General features: G+C 54.8%; 1 protein-coding gene across 2 annotated transcripts in view; it reads left to right on the top strand.

The window, feature by feature from the left end:
* Positions 1–15,529, top strand: part of ACO2 (aconitase 2) — a 57,651-nt gene that overhangs the window by 41,451 nt on the left and 671 nt on the right. Inside the window, exons 4-17 of one of the 2 annotated variants that reach the window (XM_058741184.1) lie at positions 1,590–1,682; positions 5,163–5,321; positions 5,545–5,695; positions 6,923–7,027; positions 8,013–8,104; positions 9,119–9,224; positions 10,398–10,555; positions 10,780–10,853; positions 11,321–11,432; positions 12,514–12,636; positions 12,878–13,033; positions 13,973–14,164; positions 14,605–14,737; positions 15,212–15,333. In XM_058741184.1, the coding sequence (XP_058597167.1) occupies positions 1,590–1,682; positions 5,163–5,321; positions 5,545–5,695; positions 6,923–7,027; positions 8,013–8,104; positions 9,119–9,224; positions 10,398–10,555; positions 10,780–10,853; positions 11,321–11,432; positions 12,514–12,636; positions 12,878–13,033; positions 13,973–14,164; positions 14,605–14,737; positions 15,212–15,333 (1,776 nt within the window). The remainder of the gene's footprint in view (positions 1–1,589; positions 1,683–5,162; positions 5,322–5,544; positions 5,696–6,922; positions 7,028–8,012; positions 8,105–9,118; positions 9,225–10,397; positions 10,556–10,779; positions 10,854–11,320; positions 11,433–12,513; positions 12,637–12,877; positions 13,034–13,972; positions 14,165–14,604; positions 14,738–15,211; positions 15,334–15,529) is intronic. The other variant, XM_058741185.1, reaches the window with a different exon arrangement.

Below are 15,529 nucleotides of genomic sequence, written 5' to 3'. Positions count from 1 at the left end.
TGTGACCAGATTGACGTATATTTGTAAATAAAGAGTCCCTCTGGCCAGGGACCGGAGAGGCTGAGTGACCTATCCAGGGTCGCATAGCCAGAGAAGACTCTCAGCTGAGTTCAGGCTGAGACTCTGCTGCCCAGCTCTGTCCCCTGCCACCCCTGTCCTTTTACCACCACTTACACAGACACGAGGACACGTACCCGGAACACAGCCACTGCCTCCTGCCCTTGGTACCCTTGTCATAAGTGACGGATTTGAAGGAAAAAGCTGGCATATTTGTTTCATTATTAACCAGAGAGAGACGGCTCTGGGGGCCCAAGTTTTTTGTGTGCTATTCTTTTGCCTGGGGGTACGGAATGGGCCTCAGAAGAGTGTGTGTGGTTGGTCTGGAGTTTAGGTGAAGGAGGTTGCATGGTCTTGAGGGTGTTTTATTGAGGGTCCAGGGAGCTGACAGTGAGTCCCTCTGCCTTGGGGCATGAGTCTCCTGTGCCGAGGCCAGCAGGTCTCACTGCCTCGTTCCTTCTTGCAGGGGGGAGTCTTTGCGGTCCGCCTGGTCCCATCCCATCCATCACTGAGTCTCCCCTGCCCAGGAGCGTGCCATGTCTTCCTGATAAACCCTGGCCTCACATTAGCTGTCCTGGGAAGCCTTCCATGCCCGCTGAGGAGGTCACCTTCAAATTCTAGGCAGAGTGGGCCTGGCCCAGCCTTGTTTTGTTGAAATCTGCGTTTTGGAACATGGTCCATTTGACAGTCTTTCATTTGGGGCCCATCAAACTACCAAGTATGGAACGCCTACAGCATGCCGGACGCTGGTGTTCTGAGATGCCCTCTTTGCTATAAGGGGAAGTAGCTTTATTTTATATTAGAATGTCGCTCTCAGGCTATGTGGTTGCACAGGCCTGGTTTCAAACCCTGGGATTTACTTTAGGGATCTCCAGCAAGTTATTCACCTTTGAGCCTCGGTTTTTGCATCTGTAAAATGGCCTTGGTGACAGTGCCTTCCCTGTTTCTCGGGATGGATTGTGAGGGTGTTCAGTGCAGTGGGCATTCAGTAAATGTCAGCTAGGATTCTGACGTTGCCTCAAATGAGGCCTCTGAGGTTAACAACACCTTGCCTGAGCTACATTGGAACTGGAATGTCCACTCGATGCCACTGTTTCCCTTTGACGGCTCCGTTCCCCCAACACCATATCCCAGTTAGATGGTCCTGTTGGATGTGCCCCCGACTGCTGGCCTTGACTGAAGACCTGAGTGCCAGAGGGACCCTTGGAGATGATGTAATTGAGTTCCTTCTGCAAATAAGGAAACTGAGAACAGGGTAGGGAAGGGACTTGCTCCAGAACCGCTCCCTGGCCAGGTGTCACGGAACTGAGGCTCCATCCCTGCTTCCTTGCTTTTCTCCCCAGACTGGCCAGCTGAGACCCGGCCAACATCCAAGCCCTTTTGGAATTATTTGTAGAAGACCTCCAGGAGAGGGCCTGACTTCACAGTGCCAGCATTTCAGAGTCGTGGGGGGGGTGGGGGGGAGGTGAACAGGAGTCGTCCCAGACACAAACCGTGTTACTCATGCTCTGGTTATTGATTTGTCTCAATAGGACATAAACCAGGAAGTGTATAATTTCCTGGCAACTGCAGGTGCCAAGTATGGCGTGGGCTTCTGGAGGCCTGGCTCTGGAATCATTCACCAGGTAAAGCAGGGCTTGGCCTGCCTTTCTGGGGGAGGGGACCTTAGGGAACCAGAGAGCATCTCCTGGCCTGCGGGGCAGAAGGCCAGAGGCTCGGGAGGGCAGAGGGGTGTTGTATTATTTTTTTCTCTTGCTTTTTTCCACAAATGTTATTCCTTTTTGTGTGGATACCTAACATTTGATGGCACATTCTGTGTGCCAGGCACTAGACTTCGCGCTCGACAGATACTAACTTACTCATTGTTCACCGCAACTCTGTGAGGTAGGTAGTTTCATGATCTACGCTGTGTAGGTGAAGTAACTGAGGCGCAGAGGAGTTAATCCACTTGCCCAGGGACAGCTGGCTGATCCAAGAGTCTGGCCCCACAGCCAGTGCTCCGCCCCGCGTGCTGCTGGTGTGCCTCCTGTCACACCAAGGCTTCTCCCCTCCTCGGCGCACATAGCGCTCCTTGGGGTCTTCTTGGCCCCTTCGTGGTATTGTGTGGGATGGAGGTACCATAGGTCACGTGGCGGTGTCAGCCAGTTCTTCTGGGGTCTCCCGAAGGATGGATTTTCTTTTGATGGGCGATTTTGTGTGCACGCGTGTTTCTGGGAGATAGGTGCTCAGCTTTCATCCAGGGTGACTGGTTTGTGGGGAGCGCTAGTTTGTACTGGCTATTTGCCATCCATCCTGTATGTGCCTCTTCGCACCTTCCCAAGGTGACCCTTCTCCCCATCTCCATCCCAGCCCTCCTTCAGGGTGAGCTGAGTCAGGCTGTAATCCGACCCTGCGTTGGGCTCCCGGCACTGCCCCACTCTGAAACCAGAGCCCATGGGTCACTGCTCTGCCCTTTAAAAATATTGCCCTTGCCAAGAAGGGACTGCCTGCAAATGGCAGGTCACGTCAGTCTGCAGGGGCTAGGAAGCTTCTCCCCACAGCAGGGCTAGGGAGTTGGGTAGATCCAGCTCTGGACTTCCGTCAAGAACGGCTCCCCAGTCCCAAGTGTCTCCCTTTCCACCTCATTCCAACCCCCCGGGCGTTTTTGGCGGCTCATGGCCAAAGTTCAGGGCTATGAGTGATGGCAGCTCACACCTGCCTCTGGCCACCAGCTAAGCGTATAGCCTGGTAGATTTGTTCCTTTAAAAAGAAAATTCCCAGGAAGCGTGTGATCTCTGTACAGCTTTGCTTTTCTCTCCCCCTTGATGTCAGGCCATCGGCAGCTTTAATCTACCAAACCAAACCTAACCCCTTTCCCTCCGCCCTGAACGTCCTGTGCCCAGGCCCGGCACATCCTTCCTCCTCCACATCTCTGCCTTTTGGTCACCTCTGTGAAGCCCCCGCCCCCAGTCCTCCCTGGTGCTGGGCATTGGAGCCCCCTTGTGTGATCCTCTGTGGGACCCTTCACGTAATGACCCCAGGATGTGCCAGGTGCTTCCCCCACCGCACCACACGCCCTGGGGACAGAGACTGTGGCTTCTTTATTCCTCTCTGGTGCTGGGCCTGGGGCCAGGTAGGTGCAGAATGAGGCCTCGGTGTACATGTGTTGTGCAGATGGAGGCTGAATTTGTTTTTTTCTGTAAGATTTTATTCTTTTAAGTAGTCTCTGCACCCAACATGGGGCTCAAACTTAACAACCCTGAGATCGAGAGTCGCATGCTATACCGACTGAGCCAGCAAGGAGCACCCTGGGGGTGGCTGAATTTCCAGATTTATGTTCTAGGTGTTAGTCCAGACTAAAGTACACTGATGCCCCACCCTCACCCCCATCCACACAGCCATATCCAGCTGACTGCGGAGGTCCCTGTACAGCCAGCTTCACTGTGACTCTTTCCTTAGTTCAGACCCAAGGTCCCTCTCCCTTTTGAACATGGGCCATATTCGTGGTCTATACTGTGTAGACCACACTGAATTCTGTGTCTGGTCTTCATGGATCAAACTTTTAGAACCTTGAAGAGCCTTAGAGATTAACTAGTTTTATTTTATTTTATTTTGTTATTTTTAAACGTTTATTTATTTTTTTGAGAAGAGAGAGACAGAGACAGAGTGTGAGCGGGGGGGGGGGGGGGGGGGAGTGGGGGCAGATAGGGAGACACAGAATCCGAAGCAGGCTGCAGGCTCTGAGCTGTTAGCACAGAGCCCCATGTGGGGCTCAAACCCACAAACCATGAGGTCATGACCTGAGCCAAAGTCGGATGCCCAACCGACTGAGACACCCAGGCGCCTCGAGATTAACTAGTTTTAAATCTTTGTGGCTGGGGCAAGGAGGCCAGAAAAATTAAACAGTTGAGCAGCGAGTGTCCTGTCCAACAGTTGTTTGTTCAGGATTTCCTCTGTGTTGGCCTTTTCTCCCAGACAGCTGCCACCCTCCTGGGAAGAGACCAGGTCTTCTAACTGCATTCCGACAGGCAAGATCACTCACACCTTGCTGAGTGTGCTGGGAGTGTGCCCTGTCCCAGGGCAGGGGCCATGGGGTTTCCATAATAGTGCACAGAGCCTGCTCACCATTTAGTCAGGCCTGACCGTTCATGGAGCCTTTCTTGTCTCTGACCTCCTTTGCCCTTCCTAACATCCCAGTGTGTGCTACAGCATAAGTAAAAAGAAGGCCTCTCCCAGGTACTCTTATAGCTTAATATACATGTTCTCATGGCGTTATCACTGTGATTCGATGAGGTGAGCAGAACTGGCTACTTTTACCCACGAGGAAACAGGCCTGGGAGGTGAAGTAACTTGCCCGACGTCCCACAACTACTCTTAGGCAGTGGGGCCGGAGCTCAGACCGGGGCCAGGGCTTTCCCGTGGGGTGCTGCAGCCTCAGGTGCCTGGATAGGGTCCGCGCTACGATAGCCATGCCTCTGCAATCAAATGTTTTGGAGAAATGCTCATGGTCGGTGCCTTCCCGGCTAGGAGTCCCTCGATGAAGGAGCCACAGTAAAACAGGAAAGGTGAGGAGGCAGGGTGCCATCTTCACTGCAGGTCACTTCAGTTCTCTAAGCCCCACCAGGCCTCTGGGTTGGGGAGGCATTGTCTGTACTTCCTTTCAGGTCAGCGGCAGAAGAGCCCGTGGCCTGTGCTCCTGCTGGCTTCCCAGTGCTTCCTTGCGGAGACTGGAGCCGGGTCCTGAAGGAACTGTCCGCCCGGTGAAGCCCAGTAGGCAGTCACGCTTGTCCCAGGACACGTTCCCGTATCCCAGTTCATCTGCTTCCCACCACGGTTCTCGGCTCAGCGTGGTGCACGTGTTCTTGTTACCGTGCCGCAAACACGGACGCTGAGGTGCAAGAAGGCACTTGCGAGCCCAAGGCAGTCCAGGACTGTCGGAGCCGTTCGGGAGCCCAAGCCACCTGTCCTCCCGAGCCCCTGGCCCTTCCAGCCACACCTGAGAGGCCCTCTCCTGGAGGGGTGCCTAGAAATGGCCCAGGGGGCCAGTTTTGCAGACCCCTCTTGGTCTCCCCACCTCCATTCTCTGATGAGGGCTGGTAAGCTGAAGATCTTGGGTTCTTTTTCAGATCATTCTGGAAAACTACGCATATCCTGGGGTTCTCCTGATTGGCACTGATTCCCACACCCCCAATGGCGGTGGCCTGGGGGGCATCTGCATCGGAGTCGGGGGTGCTGATGCAGTGGATGTCATGGCTGGGATCCCCTGGGAGCTGAAGTGCCCCAAGGTGAGGAGTGGGGAAACGCTCTTTCAGGGGTGTTTTTGTTGGGGACGAATGGGAGCCTGTGAAACCCAAAAGGGATGAGGGTATAGTTCAGACTCCAGTCTCTTTGGGGGAGAGCCAGGGGTAAATAAGCAGAAATGGGAATCCCAGCAGGCAGATGCTTTGGCTTCCTGGTTGGAGCATGGTACACGGCGCCTGTAATTGCTGTCTCGCCCCTCCTGTTCAGGTGATTGGTGTGAAGCTGACGGGCTCCCTCTCTGGCTGGACCTCCCCCAAAGACGTGATCCTAAAGGTGGCGGGTATCCTCACAGTGAAAGGTGGCACGGGTGCCATCGTGGAGTACCACGGGCCCGGCGTGGACTCCATCTCCTGCACCGGTGAGGAGGGCGGCCATGTGACGCGCCCCGCGGCCTGTGTTGGGCCTGATGGGGCCGGTAGTTGATCCGTGGAAGCAGTGAATGGCCTTCCCCTGAGTATCCATCCAGTTTGGGGACGTGATGGACACCTAGAGGTGGGGGGGGGGATTAGTCTAGGTTCCTCTAGTCTAAGAGATGGTGGCCTCTTACGGGGGGGGGGGGGGGGGTGGGCGGGTACCTCCCTGTGGCCACGCAGAGTTAGGGACCAAGCCAACCCCGCCTGCCCTGGCACTGCGCTGCCTTGGGTGATCCAGAAAGGGAATCCCAGAGAGAATGGAGGTGGTGGTGGAATGGGGAGCCAGAGCCAGGGCTTCATTCACAGAGCAGCCCCGTCCCCACATCTTCCTTGGAGCCTCACTCACTTTACTTGGATTAGATTTATCACCTACGAGGCTCTAAGACCAAGTAGGAGCGGGCCCCTTCTACTCATCACTCCGGGTGACCTGGCCTCAATGCCTGGGCCCTCAGGAATGCAGGGAGACTTGGAACAAGCCTTATGGATGGTCCAGCCCAGACTTCCCCCCGGTGCCTGCCTCAGCTCCACAGCAGCCCCACGGGGCTCCTGTTCAGCTGCCCTTGCACCCCTCCAGAGACCAGGGCTCACTCTTACAGGTAGTGCTTATTACCATTGGACAGCTCAGTTCCGAAGTTGATAACAAGCCTGGTCCCATGTCCCAGCAACCCCATGAAACAGGATATCTGTAAGTCTGACCCGTTCTGCGTGAGGCTCTGTGGTCGGGACAGTGCACTTCATTCCAGTCTTATTGCTGGAAAACCTGAGACCCAGAAACACTTCCACACAGCACCGTGGTGTGACCGAAAGAGAGCAGGTCCGGCCTAGACCTGAATGCCAGCACCTGCATTTGCTTTATGGCATGACTTTGGACCTCTTTGAGCCAGTTCCCTTACCTGCAAGATGGGCACAGTAATGGCGAGGCAGTCTGGCCAGGATAGCCAGGCCCAGAACTAGAACCCAGCTGGCAGGGGCTGAATCTTGTGTTTTCTTTGGCCCTGGTTTTAACTGTGGGTCATGGGGAACGAGTCTGCCTGCTGCCACTAGATGGCTGCGTGAGCGAGGGAAGAAGTGACCCCAGGTCCCTGGCGTGAAGATGTGTGTGCACACCCGATAGGTGTATGGGGCCCGTGTCCAGCTGCTAGGCCAGCTTCACCAGCTCTGTTTCTCTCCAGGCATGGCGACAATCTGCAACATGGGCGCAGAGATCGGGGCCACGACGTCCGTGTTCCCTTACAACCACAGGATGAAGAAGTACCTGAGCAAGACAGGCCGGGAGGGTGAGCTGACAGGGGCAGGGGGTCCGCAGAGCAGTCATATCGCATGGAGACCCGTGAGCTACACCTTTCCCTTTAGGGCAGGGGTCTTTAATCTCATGTTTCTAGATTGGCTTTAGAGGCCCTGAGAAGCCCCTAGAGGGGTATGAAGTTATATGTGTTATTGTTTCTGAGTAGCGTGTCTGCAACTCCAACAGCTTGTCAAAGGGCCTGGCATCTAAGTTTGAGATCCCCCTGCCTTGAGATTGGAGTTTAGTTTCACCTGAAAGGAGGGCCAGGTCTGGGGTCTTTTGGTCTGGTCCCTGGTGCCCCCTACAGGAAGCTCCAGAAATGACAGGGATCTGTTCATGATTCCTGTCTGGGAGAAGGAAAAAAACATCTGGAACCAGAACCATTCCCAGCCTCCCCCCCCCCGCCCAACCATTTGCCTGAGGTTCTAGCTTGACTTCTTTGAAGCTCAGAGGAAGAAATAGAGCCTGTGGGAGGGATTGTTGGAGCCTCTGAAGGGAGATGAGCAAGGGTGATTGGTGGAAGCAGAGGCCAGGCAGGGGTCATGGGGAGAGCTTGTCCAATTGTGTCCAAGTGCTGAGCACATGAAGTCCTACCTGGAAGTCCTGTCCCTCTCTTTCATTATCAAGTAACTTCTTCAAAACTCAACACTTCTCATCTCTAGGAAGCCTTCCTTGACTTTGAACCTTGGTTGGTGCTTCTGTGTCCCTATGTGTCTCTGTTGTATCATATCATACCAGTTCATTGATAGCTCCTTCATTAGATTGCATGCTCCTTGAGAGCAGGGACTGTGTCCTGTGCTGTTTTCATTGTTCCTTTGTTTGCTTAGTCAGTGTCCAGGGCCCAGTTTAACAGGTGCCAAGTAACTGGCTTGGATGGATGGATGGATGGGTGGGTGGGTGGGTAGTCAGTCAGTTGGTCTGTCTCATGACCATTTCCTGTTCCACACGGTTTAATCTTCTTCCCTTATTGATTTCAGACATTGCCAAACTAGCTGATGAATATAAGGATCACTTGGTACCTGACCCTGGCTGCCATTATGACCAACTAATTGAAATTAATCTCAATGAGGTGAGGAAGGGAGGGGAGACCAAGGAATTTCTGAGGCTGGGGTGTTCAAGCCTCATCTGGGACCCCTAGTGGGCCCTGTCTGCACACCCAGGAGGGTGTGGGGGCCTTTGGTTCCCCAGTGCCCCTGCACACTGCTGCCCAAATCAGGCTGTGGTTGGCAGGAGATGTGGCTGTGGCTGGTGATTCAGAAACTGGCTCAGTTTGCCTCCACCTCACCATTAGCTGAAGCCATGATTTTTGCCCTGGAGTTTTGTCAGAGTGCTAGAGGTCAAGGCCCGAGATTCCCAGGCCTGTGCAGGGTTTGGCACCCTGAGACCTGCAGGCCAGAGTGAGCATCTGGAAGGCCACGGGAAAGGCAGACTGGAGGAACGGAAGCAGCCAAGTAGAGTGGTTGAGGGTTTAGCCCTGAAGCCCGTCTCCGTGAATTTAAGTCCTAATTCCTGACTCTGCCACCTAATCCTGTGACCCTGAACAAGTTACTCAACCTCTGTGGGCCCTACTTTTATCATGTGTAAAATCTCAGGTGGCCATGGAATTGAATGCGCCAATTCACATAGTCCTAATTGGGAACGTTTATTGAGAGCTGTGTGTGCCAGGCACTTTGCTAAACGTTTCCATTTTTTGGTAAGTATTATCACAAAGCACCTGGCTTGAAGTCTATTTTTGTCATAAGGTTACACAAGCATCACACTGTAGGGGATAATGGACTTACGAAGTTGACCTCCTTGATTTATTCCATGCCTTTGCCATCTCCTAGCTCTGTGACCTTGAGCAAGGCATGCCATCGCCTTCATTGGCAGAATGGAGATAATACCAGCTTCACGGGGTTGGAGGGATCCTGGAGCTGGTGCATGTATAGAGCTCGCTGCTCGGGTGTTTCCTGGGTTGAGTTTTTGAGCTGTAAGTCGGCCTTCCGGGTCCTCGACTTGGTTGAGTGGGAGTCAGGCAGCCTCTGAAGAACAGAGGCTGCCCACACTGCAAGATTTGTTCTCTCCCCTTTCTCTGTTTCTTCAGCTGAAGCCGCATATCAATGGGCCCTTCACCCCCGACCTGGCTCACCCTGTGGCAGAGGTCGGCACTGTGGCAGAGAAGGAAGGATGGCCTCTGGACATCCGAGTGGGTGAGTCCCTTCCACCCTGTGGGTTTAACAGGCCTCTGGGCCGGTGGGTTACCATTGTGCTTACCACAGAGCGCTTCCTAAAGGTACCAGGCACTTTTTGAAATAGTTGGTTTCTTCTTTATGGGTTTTAAAAAAAATTACCTTTTCTTGGTATAAAAGAAACACATGCTCATTGTAGAGCATACTGACAGACAAAACGAATTTTAAAGACTCCTAATCTTAACCCCCAACCAGAAACCAGCTCAGAAGCTCCTTGAGGTATACCGTTTCCATGTGTGTGTACATACTGATGTGTGTCTGTTTTTGCTTTGCAAACATTTCATCATCCCAACCTTGTTGCCTGATTTCACTTTACGTGCTTTACATGGAAGATACACTAGCATATTGGGATGACGGGCACCTGCTCTTGTCACAGTACAGTGTGACCGGAGCATGGACCCCGAAGCCAGGTGGCCTTGCTTTGAATGAGCTTCCGGTGCTACATCGTTGGGTGACTCTGAGCAAGTTTCTTGACCTACCTGTGCCTTGGTCCCTTGTCTGGAAAATGAGGGTGATACCGTATTTCCCCGTTAATGTTGTTGAGAGAGGTGAGGAGTTAATGTGTGCAAAGAACTTTCTTCGGTGTCTGGCACAGAACAAGTGCCATGTAATTTGTTCGCCCTTAGCAGATTAAGTACATTTTTTTAAAACTTTGGTGATTTAATTGGAAATCAATTGCTGAACTGGTAAGAGAGATTGTTTTGATATCTGTAAACAATATGTGATGTCATCCAGTCTTTACTGACTTTTTGAATAACCATCATAGACTTTTAAAAAATAATTCTTTTTCTTCCTGATTATAAAGCATTTAAAAAACAGAGAATACTTGAAAGTAGAAGAAAATTAGCATCTCTTGTAAGCCCTCATCCAGCTGTGGTCACTGTTAATATTCTGGAGTGAGCCCTCTGACTCAGTGTTCATGTCACTTCATTGGCACCTCATCTTCCCTTGAGTGGCTGGGCCACAGCGCAGCCTGTCCTTTATTATTAGACAGTTGGATTGCTTCCAGGTTGTCTCCATTTAGGATAGCCCCAGCCCAGCACAGTTGGTGAACTCTTGACCAAGTCTGGATACTTGAGGTCAGGTGGAGACCTCTGATCTTGACCCCTGGCCTCACTATCCACAATGCATCAGGTCTGATCGGCAGCTGCACCAACTCCAGCTATGAGGACATGGGGCGCTCGGCAGCCGTGGCCAAGCAGGCACTGGCCCATGGACTTAAGTGCAAGTCCCAATTCACCATCACACCGGGCTCTGAGCAGATCCGTGCCACCATTGAGCGGGATGGCTATGTGAGTGCCCATACCCCCTGCCCCTGGGTCCCCCTCCCCACTGCTGAGCAGCGTGGCTTCGGGCAGGACAGGCCACAGCCCTGTTAGCCTGGGCGGGTACAGGTGCCCCGTGGCTGCCCCGGGGTTCGGATACAGCTCTTCAGCACTCAGGCTGCCCAGCCAGCCTTTCCCATCAGCCGTTAGCCTGCCCCTGACAGTTCCCCGTCCTGCTCTCTCCTCTGCAGGCACAAATCCTAAGGGAAGTAGGCGGCATCGTCCTGGCCAATGCTTGTGGCCCCTGCATTGGCCAATGGGACAGGTGAGAGGCGCACCTTTGTTAAGACAACCCCTTGTGTCCTGGGGTCCGAGTCCTAGATGCTGAAGGGAAACATTACTGGGTGGAGAAAAGAGACTCAGGCCTCTAGCTTCAGGGGCTATTGCACACTAGGAGACTTTTCTAGGCAGGACTAGAAGGCTGGTCTGGAAGCAAGAGGAAGAGCCCTGCCACGAGACTGACTGGCCACCTGGCTGAAGCCAGATGCAGCCAGGAGCCCGGATGGAAGCATTTGAAAGGCAATGGCCCCAGGTCAGGAAACTCAGGCCTTGGTCTGGGCTCTCCCTGTCTTAGGTGTGGTCTCAGGCAAACCACCACGATCTCCCAGGTTCCTTCCTGCTCTGTATGCATGAGTCCCAGGGAGAAGGTGACTATTCCAGGGTCTTTTCATTTCCCCTCCTGTGTCATAAGGCAGGCAGACACGCTTAATCCTGTCTCTTCTGACCTGGCAGAAAGGACATCAAGAAGGGGGAGAAGAACACAATCGTCACCTCCTACAACAGGAACTTCACGGGCCGCAATGATGCAAACCCTGAGACCCATGCCTTCGTCACGTCCCCAGAGGTGAGACTGTGCAGCCCAGCCATAGCCTGGGACTGCCTCCGGGGACCTACCCCTGGCTGGTCAGTGGGGAAAATGGAGCCTGCAACAAGGCGTCTGACCCTGTGGGGCTGCTGAGGGAGGGTTGGTATCACAGAGCAAGGGGTTGTCTGGGCGCAAACCAAGAGCCACAGGCCCCAAGCATCCTGCTCCCTCAGTGCTCCCTGCCTGGCCCCCTCAGGTCTCAGAAGCCCCAAGTGCTTGCTTGGCCCAGTTAGGGTCCTAAGCAGCAGCTTGGAATGACTGCCCAGGACCAACACCTGCCCTGCCTCTTCCTGGCCAAATGGGTTTGTCCGAGTCACTTCCCTTCTCTGTGCCCCGGGGTCCTGTCACCATTCCATGAGCAAGTCTAGAAAGCACTTGCACGGTCTTCAAGCTGGGAAGGTGGCCTCTTGTTATGACGGACATCAACTGAGCCCAGTGCTCCCGGCCTCAGCCATTGTCTGAGCACAGCCAGTCTTTCTTGTCTCTTTAAAGGAGTGTTCCAGAAATACTTTTGCTTGCTAAAAATGAGTGCAAAGGTGGTGCCTTCCATTGTTTCAGCTTCCCCCCCCCCCCCCTTTTTAATGTTAAATTATTTTTGAGAAAAAGAGACCGAGTGTAAGAGGGGGAAAGGCAGAGAGAGAGGGAGACGCAGAATCCGAAGCAGGCTCCGGGCTCTGAGCTGTCGGCACAGAGCCCGACGCGGGGCTCGAACTCACAAACCGTGAGATCATGACCGGAGCTGAAACCGGACACTTAACTGAGCCACCCAGGTGCCCCTTCAGCTGCCCATTTGGGAACATTTTTGTCACAGCATCATTTCTGTGCCAGGGCTCATGCCCCTGAGGGGAGAGACTATCCCTGAGGAGGGTGCTGAGGTCCAGGCCCAGTAGCCCACATTCTCAGAGATGATGTTGCAGTTTTGGCCTCTGTCGGGGGGACTTGACTGTGGAGATCTTAGATATACATGGGCTCCATTCTCAGTTTATGTCTGGGCTCCCGCTAGGGTGGGGGATGGGAGTGGTGTTTGGTACTAAGCAGCAGTGGGCCACCTCTATTACAGATTGTGACAGCCCTGGCCATTGCGGGCACCCTCAAGTTCAACCCAGAGACCGACTTCCTGACAGGCAAGGATGGCAAGAAATTCAAGCTGGAGGCCCCAGATGCAGACGAGCTTCCCCAAGCGGTGAGCAGGCACTGCCACCTGGTGCCGTTAGCCGCCGTAGGCCTGCCTCGGGCCCCTGCCGGTTGCTCTGTGGCCAAGACACTCCTTCCCAGCATGCCAGCATCCTGGGCAGGCAGGATGGCACAGTTAGCAAGAATGAGGCAGCTCTGTGCACTGGAGGGGAAGGTGTGGGGCCTACAAGAGCCTGTCTGCTTGAGGACGGAGAATTAGGCACCCAGCACGTCCCTGCCTCCTCCTGCAGGAGTTTGACCCTGGGCAGGACACCTACCAGCACCCTCCCAAGGACAGCAGCGGGCAGCGAGTGGACGTGAGCCCCACCAGCCAGCGCCTGCAGCTCCTGGAGCCTTTTGACAAGTGGGATGGCAAAGACCTGGAGGACCTGCAAATCCTCATCAAGGTCAGCGACATGGGGCAGGGATCGGGGGAGAACAGCCCCAGCCTGGCAAGGGCCCTCCCCTTGGCAGCAGGCAGGGCTGTGAAATCACGTGTTTTCCCTGGGCCCCAGGGAGGAAGGTCAGGACTAGGGTGGGGGCAGGGAGAGAGAGAGGTGTGGCTGCGGAGAGAGGAGCCGGGGCATCCACAGTTCCGTGTCTCCTTCTCCACTGCCCCCTGCCAGGCTGAGCTGGATCTGGCCAGCTGTGTCCAGGGCTCGCAGCCATCGGCTGCAGCTGGTGAGGGCCACCTCTGGCAGCCACGGGCAGTGGATGCAGCAAGAAGGACACATGTGACCTTGCACAGCAGGTCTCCACACCTCTAGCTTGACCTGGTAGGCTCCAAAAGCCATCTTGACTCCTCAGTTCCCACACTTGGGCATCAGTTAGTATGGCCTGTGTTTGGGAGCTGGGCAGACACAAGGCTTCATGGTGTGGCTAGAGGTCTTAGGCCCGTGTCAGACATGAATTCGTCCTGTTTACTAAGAGTCTCCAGGCAGTGACACAGCCAGTATTAAGCCCACATGATAGATAAAACTGGTCACCAGCCAGGAGTAGGACACATCCTCGGGCTCCTCTGTGTCCAGCATGAGGTCAGTAGTTTTTTCCAGCCTGGGCATCTGAAGGGTGAGTGAGCAGACATTCCTGTCCTGCCTGTCCAGCTTCTGTCCCTGTGAGTGCCCTATCCTGGACAAGCCCCTGAGCAGCACAGGGCCTTCGAGGGGTGGGTGACAGTCTTGCCTGAGCCCCATGGACAAAGTGTGGCAGCACCAGGGCTGCAGACCCGCTGTTCTTGTCCCCCTTCCCGGGTCCAGCCGCCGGCCTCTAGGAGGGCTTCTCCCTTCATCCACCTCTCACGCATGCACCATGCCCTGACCTTAGTCCTCTCTTGTCCCCCACCCAAGGTCAAAGGGAAGTGTACCACTGACCACATCTCCGCTGCCGGCCCCTGGCTCAAGTTCCGTGGGCACCTGGACAACATCTCCAATAATCTGCTCATTGGTGCCATCAACGTTGAAAATGGCAAGGCCAACTCCGTGCGCAATGCTGTCACCCAGGAGTTTGGCCCTGTCCCTGACACTGCCCGCTACTACAAGGTGGGTCCCAGTCCGTAGGGGCAGGGGTGGGGGTGCAGGGAAGGGGGGTGCTCTCCAGGACTCCACACCAATAGCTCTGCAGTTGAAGGACGCCCTGGTGCCATGGGGCGGTCCTGTGTCATTCTCACCATATACGCCTGCTCTGGGCTTCAATTCCATACCGTGGCCTTCCCCCAGAAGCCTGCCTCTATGCTGGGCACTGATGGGTAGGTCGCGCCACCTCCCCAGGCCCCTTGCAGATAGCCAGGGCCTGTGTCTGGTCACCTCTGTCCCCTCAGGGCCTGGTCTGGGCCTAATTCACCTCTGATTTCACCAGCCCTTCCTTGGGGAACAGGTAAGGAGGGGCCTCTCTAGCCTCTTGGCCTCTGAGTTTCAGGAAGCCCAGGGGCAGCAGCAAGGGACCACTGTCTTCCTCTCCCTCATACCCTCCTCACTGACAGAAACATGGTATCCGGTGGGTAGTGATCGGAGACGAGAACTACGGGGAGGGCTCGAGCCGGGAACACGCAGCACTGGAGCCTCGCCACCTTGGGGGCCGGGCCATCATCACCAAGAGCTTTGCCAGGATCCATGGTAAGCTGGAGCCTGGGGTCTAGCCACGCCTGCTTCCCCCTACTGGCAGCCCAAGGTCACCCAACCTGCTGGTGGCTGAGTCAGGCCTGGAGCCACATGCCAGGTTACCCAGCCGTGTCCCCGGCTCCTGTTTTCCACCATAGTCTCTCCCCCTTCTGAGTTGTGTTGAGAGTGATGCCCACAGCTTCCCGTCACGGGAAGCCCCAGTCTTGCTTCCAAACTTGCAGACCTAAGCAATTGAAATCCAGGGCACACGGTCAGAGGATTTTTCTGATTGTGAATGTCAGGAAGGCCAAGACCCAAACCAGCACACCCGCAGAAGGTTCTCGAAGGACCCCAGATGGCAAGACTAGGGGCCTCTCCCAGAGCTGTCACTGGGCTCAGAAAAGCTCTCTTGGCTGGTGAGGTTCCCTGTGCAGAGGAACGGAGACTGGCTCTGCCATCTGTGGATTGAGTGTGCCCTCTGCCTTCTAGAAACCAACCTGAAGAAGCAGGGCCTGCTGCCCCTCACCTTTGCTGACCCAGCTGACTACAACAAGATTCACCCTGTGGACAAGCTGACCATCCAGGGCCTGAAAGACTTCGCTCCTGGCAAGGTCAGGGAGCCAGGGAAGGAGGGTGGGCCGGGGACAGCCACTTTGCTTTCCCTCCTTCTATGCCCACTTCTGACCCCCCTTTTTCCTCCCATGAGCCTTTGTTCCAGCTGGTAGGGCCCTTAAATTCTCCAAGCACCCCCTCCCCCCCCCAAAGGAAGTGCCTCCTCAGAGACGAGGGTGGAACCAGCTCAGGCCT

Source organism: Neofelis nebulosa, chromosome 8, assembly GCF_028018385.1.
Source record: "Neofelis nebulosa isolate mNeoNeb1 chromosome 8, mNeoNeb1.pri, whole genome shotgun sequence".
In the NCBI taxonomy this organism is placed as follows: Eukaryota; Metazoa; Chordata; class Mammalia; order Carnivora; family Felidae; genus Neofelis; species Neofelis nebulosa.
Note: the sequence above shows the minus strand (reverse complement) of the source record. Positions and strands in the feature narration are given on the sequence as shown.